General features: G+C 37.7%; 6 protein-coding genes across 7 annotated transcripts; 4 read left to right on the forward strand and 2 right to left on the reverse strand.

The window, feature by feature from the left end:
* The first annotated feature begins 2,473 nt into the window (after positions 1-2,473).
* Positions 2,474-4,135, forward strand: LOC129802063 (alpha-amylase 1-like). Its single transcript, XM_055847618.1, has 3 exons — positions 2,474-2,600; positions 2,660-3,040; positions 3,299-4,135. Exons 1-3 carry the CDS (start codon positions 2,515-2,517, stop codon positions 4,026-4,028), a joined length of 1,197 nt encoding a protein of 398 aa, XP_055703593.1. The 5' UTR covers positions 2,474-2,514; the 3' UTR covers positions 4,029-4,135.
* A 51-nt stretch (positions 4,136-4,186) lies between these two features.
* On the forward strand, positions 4,187-6,044 carry LOC129802062 (alpha-amylase A-like). Its single transcript, XM_055847617.1, has 3 exons — positions 4,187-4,763; positions 4,821-5,201; positions 5,261-6,044. Exons 1-3 carry the CDS (start codon positions 4,390-4,392, stop codon positions 5,988-5,990), a joined length of 1,485 nt encoding a protein of 494 aa, XP_055703592.1. The 5' UTR covers positions 4,187-4,389; the 3' UTR covers positions 5,991-6,044.
* A 426-nt stretch (positions 6,045-6,470) lies between these two features.
* On the forward strand, positions 6,471-8,268 carry LOC129802061 (alpha-amylase 2-like). Its single transcript, XM_055847616.1, has 2 exons — positions 6,471-7,763; positions 7,825-8,268. The coding sequence occupies exons 1-2, from the start codon at positions 6,497-6,499 to the stop codon at positions 8,049-8,051; spliced, it is 1,494 nt and encodes a 497-aa protein (XP_055703591.1). The 5' UTR covers positions 6,471-6,496; the 3' UTR covers positions 8,052-8,268.
* A 513-nt stretch (positions 8,269-8,781) lies between these two features.
* Positions 8,782-11,765, forward strand: LOC129802064 (alpha-amylase B-like). The gene is made up of 2 exons (XM_055847620.1): positions 8,782-10,137; positions 11,359-11,765. Exons 1-2 carry the CDS (start codon positions 8,871-8,873, stop codon positions 11,583-11,585), a joined length of 1,494 nt encoding a protein of 497 aa, XP_055703595.1. The 5' UTR covers positions 8,782-8,870; the 3' UTR covers positions 11,586-11,765.
* Positions 11,336-14,141, reverse strand: LOC129802065 (uncharacterized). 2 transcript variants are annotated; one of them, XM_055847622.1, is made up of 5 exons: positions 13,982-14,141; positions 13,507-13,885; positions 13,300-13,447; positions 12,935-13,237; positions 11,336-11,726 (listed from the first exon to the last, which is right to left on the reverse strand). In XM_055847622.1, the coding sequence occupies exons 1-5, from the start codon at positions 14,021-14,023 to the stop codon at positions 11,609-11,611; spliced, it is 990 nt and encodes a 329-aa protein (XP_055703597.1). In that variant the 5' UTR covers positions 14,024-14,141; the 3' UTR covers positions 11,336-11,608. The 2 variants fall into 2 exon arrangements, with proteins under 2 accessions (XP_055703597.1, XP_055703596.1); XM_055847621.1 differs by having other exon boundaries at positions 13,507-14,141.
* Positions 14,142-15,740: 1,599 nt separating this feature from the next.
* On the reverse strand, positions 15,741-17,447 carry LOC129805000 (alpha-amylase-like). The gene is made up of 3 exons (XM_055852800.1): positions 17,050-17,447; positions 16,602-16,982; positions 15,741-16,540 (listed from the first exon to the last, which is right to left on the reverse strand). The coding sequence occupies exons 1-3, from the start codon at positions 17,445-17,447 to the stop codon at positions 15,811-15,813; spliced, it is 1,509 nt and encodes a 502-aa protein (XP_055708775.1). The 3' UTR covers positions 15,741-15,810.
* Between the last annotated feature and the right edge of the window lie 561 nt (positions 17,448-18,008).

Raw genomic sequence — 18,008 nt, forward strand, 5'->3', positions numbered from 1 at the left:
AGGTAGAGGGTATAAAGAAGTATCCAAAAAACGAATAAAACAATTTTTGAAAAAAAATCGAGTTGTTCGATTTAGGGGAAAGAGCGCTACCTTCGGACGATTTATGCTTCACACAAATAATTTTTTCAATCTGTTATAGGGGAAAGCTTTGATCGTTCGCACATACGCTACCTTCGAACACTTTCTATTTCTTCCTTATTCATATATGAATCTTACCTATTGCTATATATTTCAATAGCTAGTCTTAAATCCCACCTTTCCTAAAAAAATTGAGAGTCTAATCCTTTTTCCTAGTTTCAGGAAGCAAAAATTAAAAACAGGTTCAAAATTGTAATTTTGATGTGAAATACTTCATACGATTTTGCACAATTAATATCACTTTTGTGAAAAACGACTATCACAGGAGGTAGAGGGGTTATTGGGGTTTATATTTATGTAAAAACTTATTGTTTAATGTAAAATTGGTGGTATTTGGACTTTTCAACAAAGCATTCATCAGATTTACCGTTCCCAGGAATGAAATTATCATGGAATCAAGCAAAAAAGTGGTTTTTAGTGTCATGAAAATATGTCTCAGAAAAGTTCCAAAAAAGTGATATTAAAATGTTTTATTCCTTATAAAAACGGTTTAATCAAGTAGATTAGAGTTCCCTTTAAACAATGATGTGCAACTTTTAGTGTCCGTTGCAAAATTTAAGGTAAAAATAGGGTGTTCAATGATGACGTGAATCGTGTGCGAAGATGGAAACTTGATTGAACTTTCGCACAAATCGCCATTAAATTTTCATTATCCTTTAGAGAAAAATCTGAGGATTTCCTGAGATTATCTGAGGTGGGATTATGAACCCTATAAGTAAGAGACTTTTTTGGCATAGTTGGAGAATCGATACGGTTTGCATGGTAGTCAGAAAAAATCACTGAACTTGAACATCGTTTTTCTGTGCGAAAGTTCAAAGCCTCCACCTAAATTAATTTGGTCCATTATTTTAATTAGCTGGTCTAATGACTCAAATTTCAGAAAAAGCTTTTTGTGAAATCCTTAAGGAACATAGAGAAAAAATTGAATTATCCGAAGCTTGAGTCGTCCGAAAGTAGCGCGATTTCCTCTATATTCTGACAAATCGATTTGTACAATGACTTTCTCTTTATTAATGGCTTTGGAACAGCTTTTAGATTAGGAAAATTTTATAAAATCAAAATTTGCGTTCCTTTTCTTTCTTAAAAACTTTGCATAATATCTATCTATTTAGCATTCATCGTCTTCTTTCGAACATGACACCAAATTAAATTTAGTTCAGTACAATTTTGAGATTGAAATTAATGGGATAAATTAATGCAAATCTTTTGAGAAAGAAAGGGACACGAATTTACAATTCATAAATTTTGTCTTATCTAAAAGGTGGGTCATGACTATAAGGATTTATGAAGAGTAAGTAAGTAAGTAAGTAAGTAAGTGTGTAAACTACCGGTCGGATTCTTAGGTTGGAAAGATTGATAGGAAATGGGCTCTCTTAAGCAACTAGCCGCCACACCTTCTAGTACCTAGCCAGATTCCCCCGAGGGACCCAAGTCCACACGTCCTTCTTCTCTGACGTTCTAGACCGGACTGACTCTCTCGGCTCTCCAACTTATAGGGACAGTGACAAAGACCCTGAAGGCAATGACACAGCAACGGCTTGGAAGCGGCCCAAGGACGGATTTGAATAGTAACGTTTATAACAGCCAGGATTTTTGTAACGTATACAATTCATTGGAAATAATAGGTTTACATGAGTATAATAGGGCCAAATGGATGCCTAGCTGCAACGATCCCACAAGGAAACGCCCTTGACCTTAACTAATGTTAAAATTTATTAGCAATAATGATCTCTTTATTATTCAACAACTTTAAATTCCGAATTTGACTTTTTTTATTTATAAAACTAATCGGGTCCTAGCACCATAGTACCCGGTTTCTTTTTCTAGCATATTCAATAGGTGAATAAATTATTTAAAATTAAATGTTGGCAATGTTAGCAATAGAAAATATAAGCAACATCAGAAATTAAATAAATAGTTGAACGATAGCAGTGATGTAACCTTAAAATTAGAGCAATAATAAATTAAACCAAAATAAAGATAACAAATAAACTTGGTCTATAAAAGTTGAAATTTTCTGAAAGTTTGGCAGTTTGTTCTTTTATTTGCTGGTGTAGTGCTGTCTATCTTTTGTCTTTCACTATGGAATTCTGTATTATTTTATTTATTGCTCTGGTGCCTAATGTACTAGGTCAGTTTGATCCTCACTATGCTGCGGGTCACAATGTTATAGTGCACCTCTTCGATTGGAAATGGGTAGATATTGCAGCTGAATGTGAAAGATTCTTGGGACCAAATGGCTTTGGCGGAGTTCAAGTGTCTTCTCCTGCTGAAAATGCAATTGTAAAAGAACCCAATCGTCCATGGTGGGAGCGATACCAAATTATATCCTATATACTACAAACGCGATCAGGTAGTCAAGAAGAGTTTGCTGATATGGTCCGTAGATGCAACAATGCCAGAGTTCGTATCTACGTTGATGCAATTTTCAATCATATGGGAGGAACAGGCGCAGATATGCGGTACTATGATTCATATCAAGTGTTAATAGTTGATTGTTATTAATTTTATTGATTTGCAGAGGCACTGGAGGATCAACTGCAAATTCTGTTATTAGAAGTTACCCAGCAGTACCTTACGATATTCTTGATTTCCATGTCCCCTGCCCAATATTTGATTACCAAAATAAAGACAATGTACGCAATTGTGATTTAGTAGGAGCTCCAGATCTTAATCAAGCATTGGAAGATGTGAGAGAGAAAATTGTGGACTACCTTAGTCGTCTAATTGCTCTTGGCGTTGCTGGATTTCGTATTGATTCAGCCAAGCACATTTGGCCAAATGATTTAAAAGTAATCTTCGGTCGTTTACCGAATTTGATGACTGATCACGGGTTTCCACCTGATGCTAAACCATTCATCTACCAGGAGGTTATTGATTTTGGCGGTGAAGCTATCTCAAAGTATGTTTAATTTATCTGCAATCCCATCTTAGTACCGTTGATGCGGTGACTTTGCCCCCTGCTGTTCGTGAGCTTTTCTTCAGAATGTTTTTCACAGATTGAACATGGTAGATAAAATTAGGAAAGACCATTCTTAAAGTACTAAATTAAAAAAAAGCTTAAGAAAGGTAGGAGGGCAAAATCAATCGCATCTACAACACGTCAATAAAATAAAAGGAACAACAAGAACAACAGTGACAGTATCTACTTTATTTTTAGATACGAATATATTGAATTAGGAGCAGTTACGGAATTCCGATATTCTTTCAATATAAGTGGTGTCTTTCGTGGTCTGGCCAGACTGGATACGCTACAGAATTGGGGAGAACCATGGGGTTTTTTGCCATCAGATCTTGCTCTAGTATTTGTTGAGAATCACGATAACGAACGAAATCATGGGGCTGGAGGAGCTCAGATTCTCACGTACAAGGACGGCAAACGCTATATAATGGCTGTGACCTTCGGTTTAGCTCACCCCTATGGTATATCGCGTATCATGTCATCATTCTTCTTCACAGACACAGAAGCCGGACCTCCGATGGATGCCAATGAGGCTATCATCTCACCTAGCATCAATCCTGATGGAAGTTGCGGAAATGGATGGGTATGTCAGCATCGTTGGCGTCAGATCTACAACATGGTCAAGTTTAAGAATGTCGCAGGAACAGCGCCACTTTTAAATTGGTGGTCCAATGGAAACAATCAAATCGCTTTTGCAAGATCTGGAAAAGGTTTTGTTGCCTTCAACAATGAAGGATCTGATATGGATGTCATCCTTGAGACATCCCTTCCAGCTGGTACCTATTGCGATGTCATTTCTGGAAGCGTATCAGGAACTACATGTTCAGGAAAAACGGTCATAGTTCAAACTGATGGGACGGCTAACATCGTGATTGGAAACGCAGAGGAAGACGGTGTACTGGCTATACACATTGAAGCAAAATTGTAACAAATCAGACAAACTAATAATAAGCTTCACATTACACACTTTAATACACCCAGACACAGATTGTATCGAAAATTGAATGCACATACTAGTGTTATCGATTAATTGTACTTTGGCGTTATCTCATATTCGTACTTAATTGTAATTTGTATGAGTAAAAAGTGAGTAAATAGTATTGGCGCAGCTTCTGTGTATCAAAATTCTCTCATTCCTAAAATTATAACGTCAATATGATTTATTTATTGGCTCGTATCTCAAATTGATAAATCACCAAATGACCAGTATAAAAGTAGGAAGCAATTGCTGGAAATTCTTCAGTAGCAGTGTGCTCCCCGCTTGATACTCAAATTTATTCTGAATTAAGATGAATTTGAGCTTCTTTGTATTCCTCGCGCTCGTTGCAGTGGCTCATGGTCAGTTCAATCCTAATTTCGTGTCTGGTCGCAATGGTATCGTGCACCTCTTTGAGTGGAAATGGGAAGATATTGCTGCGGAATGTGAGAGATTCTTAGGTCCAAATGGATTTGCCGGAGTTCAAGTGTCACCACCAAATGAGAATGTGATCGTAAACAATCGTCCATGGTGGGAGCGTTATCAGCCCATGTCTTACAGACTTGTTACAAGATCAGGAAATGAGCAGCAATTTGCAAATATGGTGTACAGATGTAACAACGTTGGTGTTCGCATTTACCCTGATATCGTTATCAATCATATGGCTGCTGGTCACCCAAACATGATGTGAGTTATTACCTAATATGGCACTACGTAAGATAACTTAATTGCGTTCCATTGCAGAGGAACTGGAGGATCCACTGCTAATGTAGGCAATAGAGATTTTCCTGGAGTACCCTACAGCATTCACGATTTCAATCCATCTTGCCCCATAAATAACTATCAAGATCGCTATCAAGTCCGTAATTGTGAACTAGTCGGTCTCCCGGATCTCAACCAAGGTGTTGCATGGGTCAGGGACAGAATTGTTGAGTACCTTGATAATTTGGTCAATCTTGGAGTCGCTGGATTCCGTATTGATGCTGCTAAGCATATGTGGCCAGGAGATTTGGAAATCATCTACGGTCGTGTAAGAAACTTGAATACTGTCCACGGTTTCCCGGCCAATGCTAGACCATTCTTCGCTCAAGAAGTCATTGACCTAGGCGGTGAAGCTGTATCCAAGTAAGTTCTTTTAACTCATTAATTAATATTTCTTTCTAACTTGTTTGCTTAACCTCTAGGAACGAATACACTGGCTTCGGTGTTGTTACCGAATTCAAGTTCTCCGCCGAAATCGGTCGTGTCTTTAATGGGAACGATAGACTAACCCATTTGTCAAATTGGGGTGAAGCTTGGGGCTTTCTACCATCCAACCGTGCCCTTGTTTTTGTGGAGAATCACGACAATGAACGAGGTCATGGAGCTGGAGGTGACCAGATTCTTACGTACAAGAACGCTAAGCCCTACAAGATGGCTGTAGCCTTTACCCTCGCCCATCCTTTCGGAATCCCGCGAATTATGTCTTCTTTCGCATTCACGAACACCGATATCGGACCACCAATGGACGGTAATCAGAACATTATCTCACCAAGCATTAATGCTGACGGAACTTGCGGAAATGGATGGGTTTGTCAGCATCGTTGGCGCCAGATCTTCAATATGATCCGCTTTCGAAATGAAGCTGGTTCAGCTGCACTTACAAATTGGTGGTCGAATGGCAACAATCAGATTGCTTTTGCACGATCCGGTCGCGGTTTTGTTGCTTTCAACAATGAAGGATCCAATATGAATGTAAATCTGCAAACATCCCTTCCTGCTGGAACCTATTGTGATGTGATCTCAGGCAATGTATCCGGTGGATCATGTACAGGAAAGACTGTTGTTGTTCAAGGAAATGGTAATGCCAATATTGTAATTGGAGCTGCAGAATACGACGGTGTTTTGGCCATTCATGTTGGTGCGAGATTGTAATCATGAAGAAGTACTTACTTATCAGAAACTAATAAAGATTTTACTGATCTTGAATTATATGAGTCTTGTTACCTTGACTGTCCTTGCCATACCAGACAATATTATCTAAAATGGTCTTGATAAATTGAGCTTCAGATTGAATCATCATACACCTTTTTTTAGATTTCAGTGTGAGAGTAATTGCATTCAGGTCTCAAGACGATTTCAAATACCAAAAGCAGACTTTCAACTACGAAAAAAACTGCAATGTAACGTTTTATTCACGACATCAAAGTGTGATTGATCTTATCCGTTGAAATACTCAAGATGAAAATCTAGAAAGGAGTATCATAAAAATCAGGCAGAATTATCTAAGGTGTTTTGTTTCGGACAAATATTATCTTATCGGAAAAGATGGTTTAAAGTTGCCATATTTCGAGATTGATTATGGGGCCGTTGGACTGTAGGCGCCTATAAAAGTCTTGCAGATCATATTCCAGAGCAATTGTCGTGGAAATCATTGAACAATGAGGATAGCAAGTGCGGTACTAGTTTCATTTTTCCTAGCCCTAGCAAGTGGACAGCACAATCCAAATTTTTGGGGTGGAAGGACAGGAATTGTGCATTTGTTTGAGTGGAAATTCAGTGATGTGGCTGATGAATGTGAACGTTTCCTGGCCCCGAGAGGCTACGCTGGTGTGCAACTGTCTCCCGTTAATGAGAATGTAATCATTCCGAATAGACCATGGTGGGAGCGCTATCAACCAATCTCATATGTCCTTACTACAAGATCTGGCAATGAGAATGATTTTCTGGATATGTCGAGGAGATGCAATGCTGTTGGTATTCGGATCTACGTTGATGTCATACTTAATCATATGTCGGCAGACAACAATCCTTCAGATGGAACTGCTGGAAATTACGCCGATACGTCAGCTAGATTATGGCCAGCTGTTCCATTCGGCCCCAATGACTTCAATCCACGATGCAGCATCTACAATTGGGACGATCCTGTAGAGATCAGAAATTGTGAATTGGTTGGATTGCATGATCTCAATCAAGCTACTGAGCATGTTCGTAGTATGTTGGTTAATTTCCTGAATCATTTGGTTCAGTTGGGTGCTGCTGGTTTTCGTGTGGATGCAGCTAAGCATGTCTGGCCTCATGATCTCGAAGAGATCTACAACAGAGTGAACAACCTAAATACAGATTTCGGTTTTGCTCCTGGAAGTCGACCATACATCTACCAAGAAGTAATTGAACTTGGAGGCAGTCCTATCAGATATGAATACACACCATTAGGTTCCATTACAGAGTTTAAATTTTCTGCTGAGATTGGTAGGGTCTTCCGCGGATACGACCAATTGAGGTGGTTGCGAAATTGGGGACCTGAATGGGGATTTGTTCCATCAAATGTAGCTTTGGTATTTGTTGACAATCATGACAACCAACGAGGTCATGGTGCTGGTGGTGAAAATATTCTGACCTACAAACAACCCAGGCAATACAAAATGGCAACGGCTTTCACTCTGGCCTGGGACTACGGTACGGTTCGCCTTATGTCGTCTTTCGCGTTTAATCATGGAGATCAAGGACCTCCTCAGGATGCCAATGAAAATATTATTTCCCCATCTATCAATCCCGATAATACTTGTGGCAATGGTTGGGTGTGTGAACATCGGTGGAGACAGATCTACAACATGATTGGTTTTGCTAATCAAGTTCAAGGTACCGGAGTTAATGACTTCTGGGACGACGGAGGAAATCAAATTGCTTTCTGTCGTGGGGATCAAGGTAAAGATTATTGATAGCGTATACTGTTTTCAAATGCTAAATTCCAAATTGTTTTTTTAAGGTTTTATTGCCTTCAACAACGATCAGCACAACTTCAGCCACACTCTGCAGACTTGTCTGCCAGCTGGAACATATTGCGATATCATTTCCGGTGAAAATACCGGACAAGGTTGTTCAGGAGTTACGATTACAGTGAATCCAGATCAAACAGCACACATTGTCATCCCCGTTGATCACTACGATGGCATGATTGCTATTCATCGTGGTGCAGCATCGAGGGTTAATTAGGCTCATGAGGACAGTAGACCAGTAAACCATCTAGTCAATCTCCGATATACATTCCTGAAGTTATTCATTTAAAACTCAGCTTAGCCCTTAAAGTATGATTTTTTTCTGAATACAGCACTAATTGCTATTATACGTAATATAAAGACGGTAATATACCAAATATAATAGCCGTGATATGGTTTACGAGAAGGTAAAATAAAATAAGTAAATATATTAACTTGAATTTTTCACTTGACAGGACTGGTCACGTTTGGTTTAGAAATGGTCTACGTTCAAGATGGATTGGGATCCAGATTGTGCTATCGAGAGCTTTATTGAGAAGATTACTGATAATGTTGTATTGGATTGTCTTTGTTTGGTGTTCAGTTGTTAAGTCACGTTTTACTAATCGAAATGAATAATGAATTCAGATAGCTCAATCCTAGTAGAATTTTCGACTAACAATGTGTAACGGCAATTGTTAAAATACTTTCCCAGTACATTCCAGTTTGAAGAAAGTGCTTTCAACGAATTTCCAGTAGAGTTCAGTTATCAGAAAAAGACTTTTAACTGAGAGAAAACTTCAGTGATAGCTAATGTACACGACGTCGAAGAGTGATTGATCTCATTCGTCAATTGAAATACTTGAGATAAGTATCTCGAAATGAAAATCACAAAAATCCGGCAATATCATCTACGACATACTACTTGGGGGCAATTTTAATCTTATCAGTTGAAAAGGCTTTTGGTTGTCAGATTTCGAGATTGATTGACTGTAGAGAGCATATAAAAGTCTTGCGGGACATATTGCGAAGCAATTGTTGTTGAAATAGTAGAACAATGAGGATAGCAAGTGCGGTATTAGTTTTGTGTTGCCTAGCCCTAGCAAGTGGTCATCATTGGCCGAATTTTTGGGGTGGAAGGACAGGAATTGTGCATTTGTTTGAATGGAAGTTCAAGGACGTAGCTGACGAATGTGAACGTTTCCTGGCTCCAAAAGGCTACGCTGGAGTACAATTATCTCCTGTTAATGAAAATGTAATCATTCCTAACCGACCATGGTGGGAGCGCTATCAACCAATCTCATACGTCCTTACTACAAGATCTGGAAATGAGAATGATTTTCTGGATATGTCGAGGAGATGCAATGCTGTTGGTATTCGGATCTACATCGATGTCCTTCTCAATCACATGTCAGCAGATAATCATCCTTCAGATGGAACTGCTGGGAACTGGGCAGATACGTCTCAGCGGTGGTGGCCAGCTGTTCCATTCGGTCCCAATGACTTCAATCCACGATGCAGCATCTACAATTGGGACGATCCTGTAGAGATCAGAAATTGTGAATTGGTTGGATTGCATGATCTCAATCAGGGCTCTGAACATGTTCGTAGTATGTTGGTTAACTTCCTGAATCATTTGGTTCAGTTGGGTGCTGCTGGTTTTCGTGTGGATGCAGCTAAGCATGTCTGGCCTCATGATCTCGAAGAGATCTACAACAGAGTGAACAACCTGAACACAGATTTCGGTTTTGCTCCTGGAAGTCGACCATACATCTACCAAGAAGTCATTGATCTTGGTGGTCGACCTTTCCGCCATGAATACACACCATTGGGTGCTATTACAGAATTCAGGTTCTCTGCTGAGATTGGTAGGGTCTTCCGCGGATACGACCAACTGAGGTGGTTGCGAAATTGGGGACCTGAATGGGGATTTGTTGATTCAAGAGTAGCTTTGGTATTTGTGGACAATCATGACAACCAACGAGGTCATGGTGCTGGTGGTGAAAATGTTCTGACCTACAAACAACCCAGGCAATACAAAATGGCAACGGCTTTCACTCTGGCCTGGGACTACGGTACGGTTCGCCTTATGTCGTCTTTCGCGTTTAATCATGGAGATCAAGGACCTCCTCAGGATGCCAATGAAAATATTATTTCCCCATCTATCAATCCCGATAATACTTGTGGCAATGGTTGGGTGTGTGAACATCGGTGGAGACAGATCTACAATATGATTGGTTTCGCTAATCAAGTTCAAGGTACCGGAGTTAATGACTTCTGGGACAATGGTGGAAATCAAATTGCTTTCTGTCGTGGGGATCAAGGTGAGTTAAGTAGTAGGGGAAACTGGGGCACCACTAAACAGGGGTACCACCAAACACTGCGATTTTTTAAATAGGTATAAGATTTCAGAGAATGAGACTTACATGAAATCATAGATACTATAGGGATGCTTGTCCAGAGAAAGAATGATCCACATAGTTCAAGTAGTTTATAAATAAGAATCTTTTTTTCGCAAAATTGTGAGATTTTGATAATTTTAGTCATTTATATATCTACCTGGAAAATAAAACTGAAATAAGTTACATTAAATTTCACTACACCAGTACTTTCCTACATGTTTTAGGATAATATTTATGTATTTACTAAAGAAATTAATGTTCACATTTTTTTAAAAGAATATAAAATCCATTACAAAACAGAGTTTGGGGCACCAACAAACAGGCAAATTTCTCACAATTGCAGATGTCGCGAGCGCAGCTTGAATGGCAAAATTTTTCCTCTTATCTTTCTCGCTCTTCATCTCCCTCTTTGTTTGATTTCAGAAATTTATATCCATTCATGGGATTTTCATTCAAGACTCAAGAGAAATATAGTTTCAAGAACCCAATTTTGCATTAAATGATTCTTAATGATTCTTAAATGATTTTAATCAAGGATTGACGAATGATTTCTCGATTTTATTAGAAATAATAAGAAGAGCGTGTAAAATTTGAACTTTAGGTATAGTGTTTGCCACGATTTTAGTGGCGCTGCTTTCCAGTCAGAAGTCGAATGTTGTCAAAATGATGAAAAATCCATTGAAAAATATGCTCGATGTGCAGTGCTTTAGTTTTTTGCTATTTTGGTCACTCATTCTAAGTTTTGCAGTGCTTTTTTGAGAATTATTTACATTTTCAATACATTCTTTATAATTAGGAATTGTGGTGAATGCCCAAAATAACTTCAATGGGTGAGAAAATGAGGTGTTTTTTGGTGCCCCAGAAAGTGTTTATTGGTACCCCGGGTGGTTGGAAAAAAGCGAAAAATGCATGGTGACACAATTTTCCTTTTTGCGGAAAATTGAAGTGTTTTACATCATCCTTGTATACATTTATATTCAGCCTATACCTAAGACTATAACATGGGGTAAGCAACATTTTTCTAAAATTCACAGTTTTCTTAGGAAATTCAGTCAAAATCGCATCTTTCAAAAGTGTTTGGTGGTACCCCAGTTTCCCCTAAAACGAAACTATCCAAATCTTTAATTCAATGTTTTTTTTAAGGTTTTATTGCCTTCAACAATGATCAGCACAACTTTAGCCACACTTTGCAAACTTGCCTGCCGTCCGGAACATATTGTGATATCATTTCCGGTGAAAATACCGGACAAGGTTGTTCAGGCCTCACAATCACAGTCAATTGGGATCAGACAGCACACATTGTTATCCCCGTTGATCACTACGATGGCGTGATTGCTATTCATCGTGGTGCAGCATCCAGGCTTAATTAGCTTCTTCAAGACAGGACCATGCATCAGCAAACCATCCAATCTATTTCTCGATACATATTTCTGAATTTGCTTATCCAAAAATCTGCACAGTCCTTTGAGCAGAAAATTGCACTGAATACAACTCCACTTGGATTTTGAAGTCTGAAATTATAAGATCAATAAAAAGTGGTCTGCAGTAAACTTTTATGTCTTTATTAATTTCGGAAATTTTGAAAGTTAGGTGATCATAATCACAGTTGATCTGATCACGTGATCAGTTTTCTTGAATGATTGTGCAAAAAGCTCTTAAAGCTCTCAGCAGACCTAGGAATTAAGCTACGAGACTTCTCATTTTGATTAAAATCATACTAAGCCGTCGCTTGGATGATCTGTAGATCTGTATAGGCCCTAAGAGTCCAAAGAGACTCTAGCTGTTCCTTAAAAAATTTTAGCTTATAAAATTTGTCAGGAAAGATTTATCCCAAACTGTTATGCACTCAAGGTTTAGGATCATCGATTAGAAGCGTTTTGCTTAAATTTACTTTACCTAATCCTGTGGTACTAAATTTTACAGGTTAAATATTTTCGAGGATCAATCTGAGTGTAATTATGCCCTAAGTTAGGTTCACTTAACAAAGTATATGCCGAACTTGACGATAAAATGGAACTGTCACTATCATACGGTTGCAAGCTTCTTGATTTTGCAATTTTTGAATCATTTATCTAATTAATTTTTGTATTTAATATAGGATAGATTTATTGACTATCCTGTAATTTCAAAACTGACTGACTGTCCCTTGAAAGGACTAATTTTTTAACTTTTTGAAAAGACCGTACTGATAAGTCTATTGTTCACACATATTAATTTCAATCGTTCAGATTAAATGATACCGTAGATGTGAGTGACTTTGCATCCCTACTATAAGGGAACTTAAGGATGATCGAGAGACCATCCTTTAGGATGATCGAGAGACCATCCTTAAGGATGATCGAGAGACCATCCTTAAGGATGATTGAGAGACCATCCTTAAGGATGATCGAGAGACCATCCTTAAGGATGATCGAGAGACCATCCTTAAGGATGATCGAGAGACCATCCTTAAGGATGATTGAGAGACCATCCTTAAGGATGATCGAGAGACCATCCTTAAGAATGATCGAGAGACCATCCTTAAGGATGATCGAGAGACCATCCTTAAGGATGATCGAGAGACCATCCTTAAGGATGATCGAGAGACCATCCTTAAGTACTAAAAAAAAAGAAAACCTTACAAAAAGCAGATGGGCAAAGTCAGCCGCTTCTACAGTATGACTATTATCGATATCACCTAGTCTCTCCTAACTTGTTTCCTCAAGGTTCAATTACTCACTTCTTCAGTAAAAGGAAATGGCAGTCCTTGAAGATAGGATTGGAGCAGAATCCGTTACCGCAGTGACCAATAGGTCCCATTTTGATGTAGTACAGTATGATCCTGGGTACAAGTTCAGCTAGAAGATTATCCAGGATGGGACCCCAAAAATTCGTATAAATCTTCCTGATGCATAATTCAAACAATGTAAATGGAATACGATGTTCTCTCTTGTGAATGTCAATAACTCCACGTGGTAGGTTGAACCAACGATTCTCTGTAGGTGAAAAGACCTTCACGAGGAAGTCTTTTTGAATGTTGAGACTGTAGAAAAATGTATCAAATAAGACACAATTTATTTGAATGTAGTTATCTTATGAGCTTACAGTGGACAGTAAATTGGCAAAGGTTCCATCCATGGTTGAAGAAACTTCTCATAGACGATTGGAATGTGAGTCAGTTTTTGATTATCAAACGCCCTTACGTGAACTAATCTCGCGCCAACGACGTAGGGGAGATAGGAAAGACCACAATCTGGAAAGAAAATCTATATTGTGCAAAGTTCAGTAGTTGATTAAGTTCAAAGTCCTCACTGTTGACATCGAAGTAGATGAGCTTACAGAGGGCATAGACCCTCGATGGGATCTCGGTCAACAGGTGATTTCCCCGTAAATTAATCTCTAATAAATTTATACAATTTCCCAGTTCATTTGGCACCACAGCCAAGAGATTTTTGCTCGCATCTAGAGCTTCGAGGTTCCTGAGAAAGCCAATTTGTCTGGGAATTGAAGAAATTTCATTTTCACTCACATTGAGGCATTTCAATTTGGAAAGGGCACCAATTGTCGATGGTATTTCTTTTAGGCGATTCTTGGACACATCGAGAAATTCTAAATTCACCAAACACTGAATATCAGCTGGAATCTCATCGATAAGATTGCCCGTGAGGTGAATAAATTTCAGATTGGTCATCTGAAACAACCACAGTGGTAAGGTTTCAATGAAATTTTCCTTCAAATATATTTCTTCCACAGAATCACTGGCTGTTTGCACTTCTGCCGGAAATACCTTTAAATCCCGATAACTCCAGTGCAACACATTGAGATTCATTCTTCGGGAAAATTAGGGAAAGAACTTTGCTGAAGCGCACTTTTTTTTCCTCCTGAGACAAAGGAAGATCTGTGTGGAAATGAGACGTCGACTGCTAAGAATTTAGTTCAAGACTAACAGCTATTTAGATTTTATAAACAGAAAGAGAAATTTTGGCACAGATCTTCAAATTTATTTTTAACAACTATCATACAATCAACTGTTGACACCGTCATAAGCACATGGTAATAATAAAAGTGTGAGAGTAATATCAATGTGGGGGTGCAATTTCGTATAAAAAATTGTAAAGCGAAAAACAAATGAGTAGAAGAAGTTTGGTCAGAAGAAAAACGAAATCTTTGAAGAAGTGAGTATAATTTAAGTTAATTAAAATATTAGACGTCAGGGAAAATGAAAAATTCTTTATTTTCCCTTTTCTAAAACTTGCATGAACATTCCATACTGCTTAATGTTCTAAATCTAAGTTGAGTTCAGAACGAATTTAATGAATTTAATCTTTTGTTGACCAGATTAGGGATAAATCAATTTTGAATAAAGCTTAATCATTCATTAATAATTGTATTACTAAATACGACCAAATACAAATTGTTATCACCGTTATCATATAGATATTAAAATATGCAATACCTGGCAATGTCTATTTTTAAATAAATGCTTTTATTTGAACTTATTTAAAGTAATTATTCAAAAAGAAATTTGAAAAATACACTCGAAAGAATTTGAAAATTTAACAGTTTGTTGCAAAGAATTTTGTTGTTAAAAAAATACTGTTCACAGGAACTTTTTCTGTTCCCAGGAAATTTTACTGTTTGCAGGAAATTTTACTGTTTTCAGGACATTGTACTGTTCACAGAAAATTTTATTGATCTGAGGAAATTTTACTGTTCGCAGGAGATTTTACTGTTCGAAGGAAATTTTATTATTCGCAGGAAATTTTATTTGTCACAGCAAATTTTACTGTTCGCAGGAAATTTTACTGCCCTGAGGAAATTTCACTGTTCGCAAGATATTTTACTGTTCTTAGGACATTGTACCGTTCGCAGGATATTTTATTGATCTGAGGAAATTTTACAGTTCGCAGTAAATTTTACTGTTCATAGAAAATTTTACTGTTCGCAGGAAATTTTATTGTTCACCGGAAATTTTATTGTTCACAGGAAATTTTATTGTCCACAAGAAATTTTACTGTTCTCAGGACATTGTACTGTTCACAGAAAATTTTATTGATATGATGAAATTTTACTGTTCGCAGGAGATTTTACTGTTCACAGGAAATTTTGCTGTTCACAGGAAATTTTATTGTTCTCAGGAAATTTTATTGTCCACATGAAATTTTACTGTTCTCAGGACATTGTACTGTTCACAGAAAATTTTATTGATCTGAGGAAATTTTATTGTTCTCAAGAATTTTTACTGTTCACAGGAAATTTTATTGCTCACTGGAAATTTTACTGCTTGCAGAATATTTTACTGTTCTCAGGAAATTTTACTGATCGAAGGAAAATTCACTTTTTTACTGAAATCTTACTGTACTCAGGAAATTTTACTGTTCACACAAAATTTTACTGTTCACAGAAAATTTTTCTGTTCACAGGAAATTTTGCTGGACTCAAGAAATTTTACAGTTCACAGGAAATGTTACTGTTCTCAGGAAATTTTCCTGTTCTCAGTAAATTTTACTCTTCACAGAAAATTGTACTGTTCCCAATAAATTTTTCAGTTCGTAGGAAGAATAAAGTTTTCAATGTATAAATTAGTTTATTTTGTTTTAATAATTTATCAATTGTCTACAGCATTTCCTTCACATGAATTGCCAAGACACCATCTTCCTCATTGGCTCCGATTCCAATTACAGCAGTTCCATCTTCCTGAACTGTTATGGTTTTTCCTGTGCAGGCGCCATCTACTGCGTTACCAGTAATGACATCGCAATAGGTTCCAGGAGGAAGGGAAGTTTGAAGGGTTTCCATCATATCCCTACCCTCATTGTTGAATGCAATAAAACAACATCCGTTTCTTGCAAAAGCGATCTGATCGCTTCGATTGGACCACCAGTTTGTGAGTTTAGCCTTCATTGCAACATTCCTGAACTTAACCATGTTGTAGATCTGACGCCAACGATGCTGACATACCCATCCGTTTCCGCAACTTCCATCAGGGTTGATGCTAGGTGAGATGATGTTTTGATTCTCATCCATAGGCGGACTTTGATCAATGTTGTCGTTTGGGAAGTCAAAGGAGGACATAATCCGTGTTATACCATGGGGATGGGCTAGGTTGAAGGCAACTGCCATCCTATATGGTTTGCCGTCCTTGTATGTAAGGTACTGATCACCGAAAACACCGCGTTCATTGTCGTGATTTTCGACAAAGGCAATAGCGCTATATGATGGTAAGAAGCCCCATGGTTGTCCCCAGTTCTGCAATGTATCCAACAAATTGTTACCACGGAATGTGAAACCGATTGAATATGACAATAAAAAGTCGGTAATGGCACTTAGGTGAATATACTCGTATCTGAAATCAAAAATTCAAATAAAAGCGCACGTCTATAGGATATCAGATATTAATTGAATACTTAGAGATAGCTTCTCCACCAGCATCGATAACTTCGTGATAGAAGAAGGGTCGGGAGTTTTCCGGAAAATCATGATCTGTATTCAAATTCCTCACACGACCGTAGATGACCTCTAAATCTGATGGCCAAATGTGTTTGGCTGAATCAACACGAAATCCAGCAACTCCAAGAGTTATCAAATGGTCCAGGTAAGCCACAATTTTCTCTCTAACATCATCCAATTCTTGATTGAGATCTGGAGCTCCAAAAAGTTCACAATTACGTACATTTTCTGCATCTTGGTAGTTATCAATTGGACATGATTCATGAAAGCTGGTTGCATCGTAAGGTACAGCAGGATAACTCCTACTAGGTCCATCTGCAGTTGATCCTCCCGTTCCTCTGCAACACAAATACCCTAAAGCTATTAGTTTATTAATATAATTAAGATATTATAATTGGAATTTACATCATGTTTGGTAGAGATCCCATGTGATTGAAGACGGCATCGGGATAGATACGAACTCCAACAGCGTTGCATCTACGGACCATATCAGCAAACTGTTCCTCATTCCCCGATCGCGTTTCCAGAATGTAGGATATTATATGATACCGTTCCCACCAAGGACGGTTAAATCCGAGAACCGTAACAATTGCATTTTCAGCTGGAGAAGACACTTGAACTCCGCCAAATCCATTTGGTCCCAAGAATCTTTCACATTCTTCCGCAATATCCACCCATTTCCACTCGAAGAGATGAACAATAACACTGCGACCAGGTTTAAAATTAGGGCTAAATTTATTATATGCTAAAGTTACGTGGAATTGGAAACTTAAGAATATAGCACAGAATACACAGAGCTTCATCATCAAAGAGCATAGGTGAACTTAACTTGGATAAATAGAAACTGAAGAGGTTCTTCAAGATCTTTCAGCTTTTATACCATAGAGATTAGGTTAATTTGGTAAAGTGTCACACCAATCTTCTAGAAAGTATCTAATGAATATTTGATAACTGAATGTTCTTAATGCATTTGACATAGAATTTTAATATGCGATTCTTACAAATATTTGCGGTAGTTAACTTGAGTTTATTTATTTCTCAAAATCAATTTTAATAATCAGTTATTCAAATTTCAGGAATAACTATCAATGAAGAGGCTGAGATAATTTCACGAATTTTTAAATCGATTTTCAATTAATTCAATTTAATGTTTTTGATTAATAAATTAAACAGTTTGATCAGTAAAAAACTAGTTTATTTCAGTTCAAAACTACTAAAGAAACGTATCTACGTTTCGTACGATCCCAAGTTTCGTAATTACCAAATTGTTCCTATGTTTCCGAATAAATGTGACTCTGTACTATATTTTAAAAACCGGGCACTTTCTCCTAATTTTTAAAATATGGGCAATATGAGTGTGATGA

Source organism: Phlebotomus papatasi, chromosome 2, assembly GCF_024763615.1.
Source record: "Phlebotomus papatasi isolate M1 chromosome 2, Ppap_2.1, whole genome shotgun sequence".
NCBI lineage: Eukaryota > Metazoa > Arthropoda > Insecta > Diptera > Psychodidae > Phlebotomus > Phlebotomus papatasi.

Excerpts from the sequence above, each read along its gene's own strand:
- LOC129802063 (XM_055847618.1), top strand. The coding sequence starts at position 2,515 with ATGGTCCGTAGATGCAACAATGCCAGAGTTCGTATCTACGTTGATGCA. Across the intron at positions 2,601-2,659 it reads GGAACAGGCGCAGATATGCG|AGGCACTGGAGGATCAACTG; the intron begins GTACTATGATTC and ends ATTGATTTGCAG. Across the intron at positions 3,041-3,298 it reads GGCGGTGAAGCTATCTCAAA|ATACGAATATATTGAATTAG; the intron begins GTATGTTTAATT and ends CTTTATTTTTAG.
- LOC129802062 (XM_055847617.1), top strand. The coding sequence starts at position 4,390 with ATGAATTTGAGCTTCTTTGTATTCCTCGCGCTCGTTGCAGTGGCTCAT. Across the intron at positions 4,764-4,820 it reads GCTGGTCACCCAAACATGAT|AGGAACTGGAGGATCCACTG; the intron begins GTGAGTTATTAC and ends GTTCCATTGCAG. Across the intron at positions 5,202-5,260 it reads GGCGGTGAAGCTGTATCCAA|GAACGAATACACTGGCTTCG; the intron begins GTAAGTTCTTTT and ends CTTAACCTCTAG.
- LOC129802061 (XM_055847616.1), top strand. The coding sequence starts at position 6,497 with ATGAGGATAGCAAGTGCGGTACTAGTTTCATTTTTCCTAGCCCTAGCA. Across the intron at positions 7,764-7,824 it reads TTTCTGTCGTGGGGATCAAG|GTTTTATTGCCTTCAACAAC; the intron begins GTAAAGATTATT and ends TGTTTTTTTAAG.
- LOC129802064 (XM_055847620.1), top strand. The coding sequence starts at position 8,871 with ATGAGGATAGCAAGTGCGGTATTAGTTTTGTGTTGCCTAGCCCTAGCA. Across the intron at positions 10,138-11,358 it reads TTTCTGTCGTGGGGATCAAG|GTTTTATTGCCTTCAACAAT; the intron begins GTGAGTTAAGTA and ends GTTTTTTTTAAG.
- LOC129802065 (XM_055847621.1), bottom strand. The coding sequence starts at position 14,023 with ATGAATCTCAATGTGTTGCACTGGAGTTATCGGGATTTAAAGGTATTT. Across the intron at positions 13,448-13,506 it reads CATCTACTTCGATGTCAACA|ATTGTGGTCTTTCCTATCTC; the intron begins GTGAGGACTTTG and ends TTTTCTTTCCAG. Across the intron at positions 13,238-13,299 it reads TTGCCAATTTACTGTCCACT|TCTCAACATTCAAAAAGACT; the intron begins GTAAGCTCATAA and ends ATTTTTCTACAG.
- LOC129805000 (XM_055852800.1), bottom strand. The coding sequence starts at position 17,447 with ATGAAGCTCTGTGTATTCTGTGCTATATTCTTAAGTTTCCAATTCCAC. Across the intron at positions 16,983-17,049 it reads GGATCTCTACCAAACATGAT|AGGAACGGGAGGATCAACTG; the intron begins GTAAATTCCAAT and ends TTTGTGTTGCAG. Across the intron at positions 16,541-16,601 it reads GGTGGAGAAGCTATCTCTAA|ATACGAGTATATTCACCTAA; the intron begins GTATTCAATTAA and ends TTTTGATTTCAG.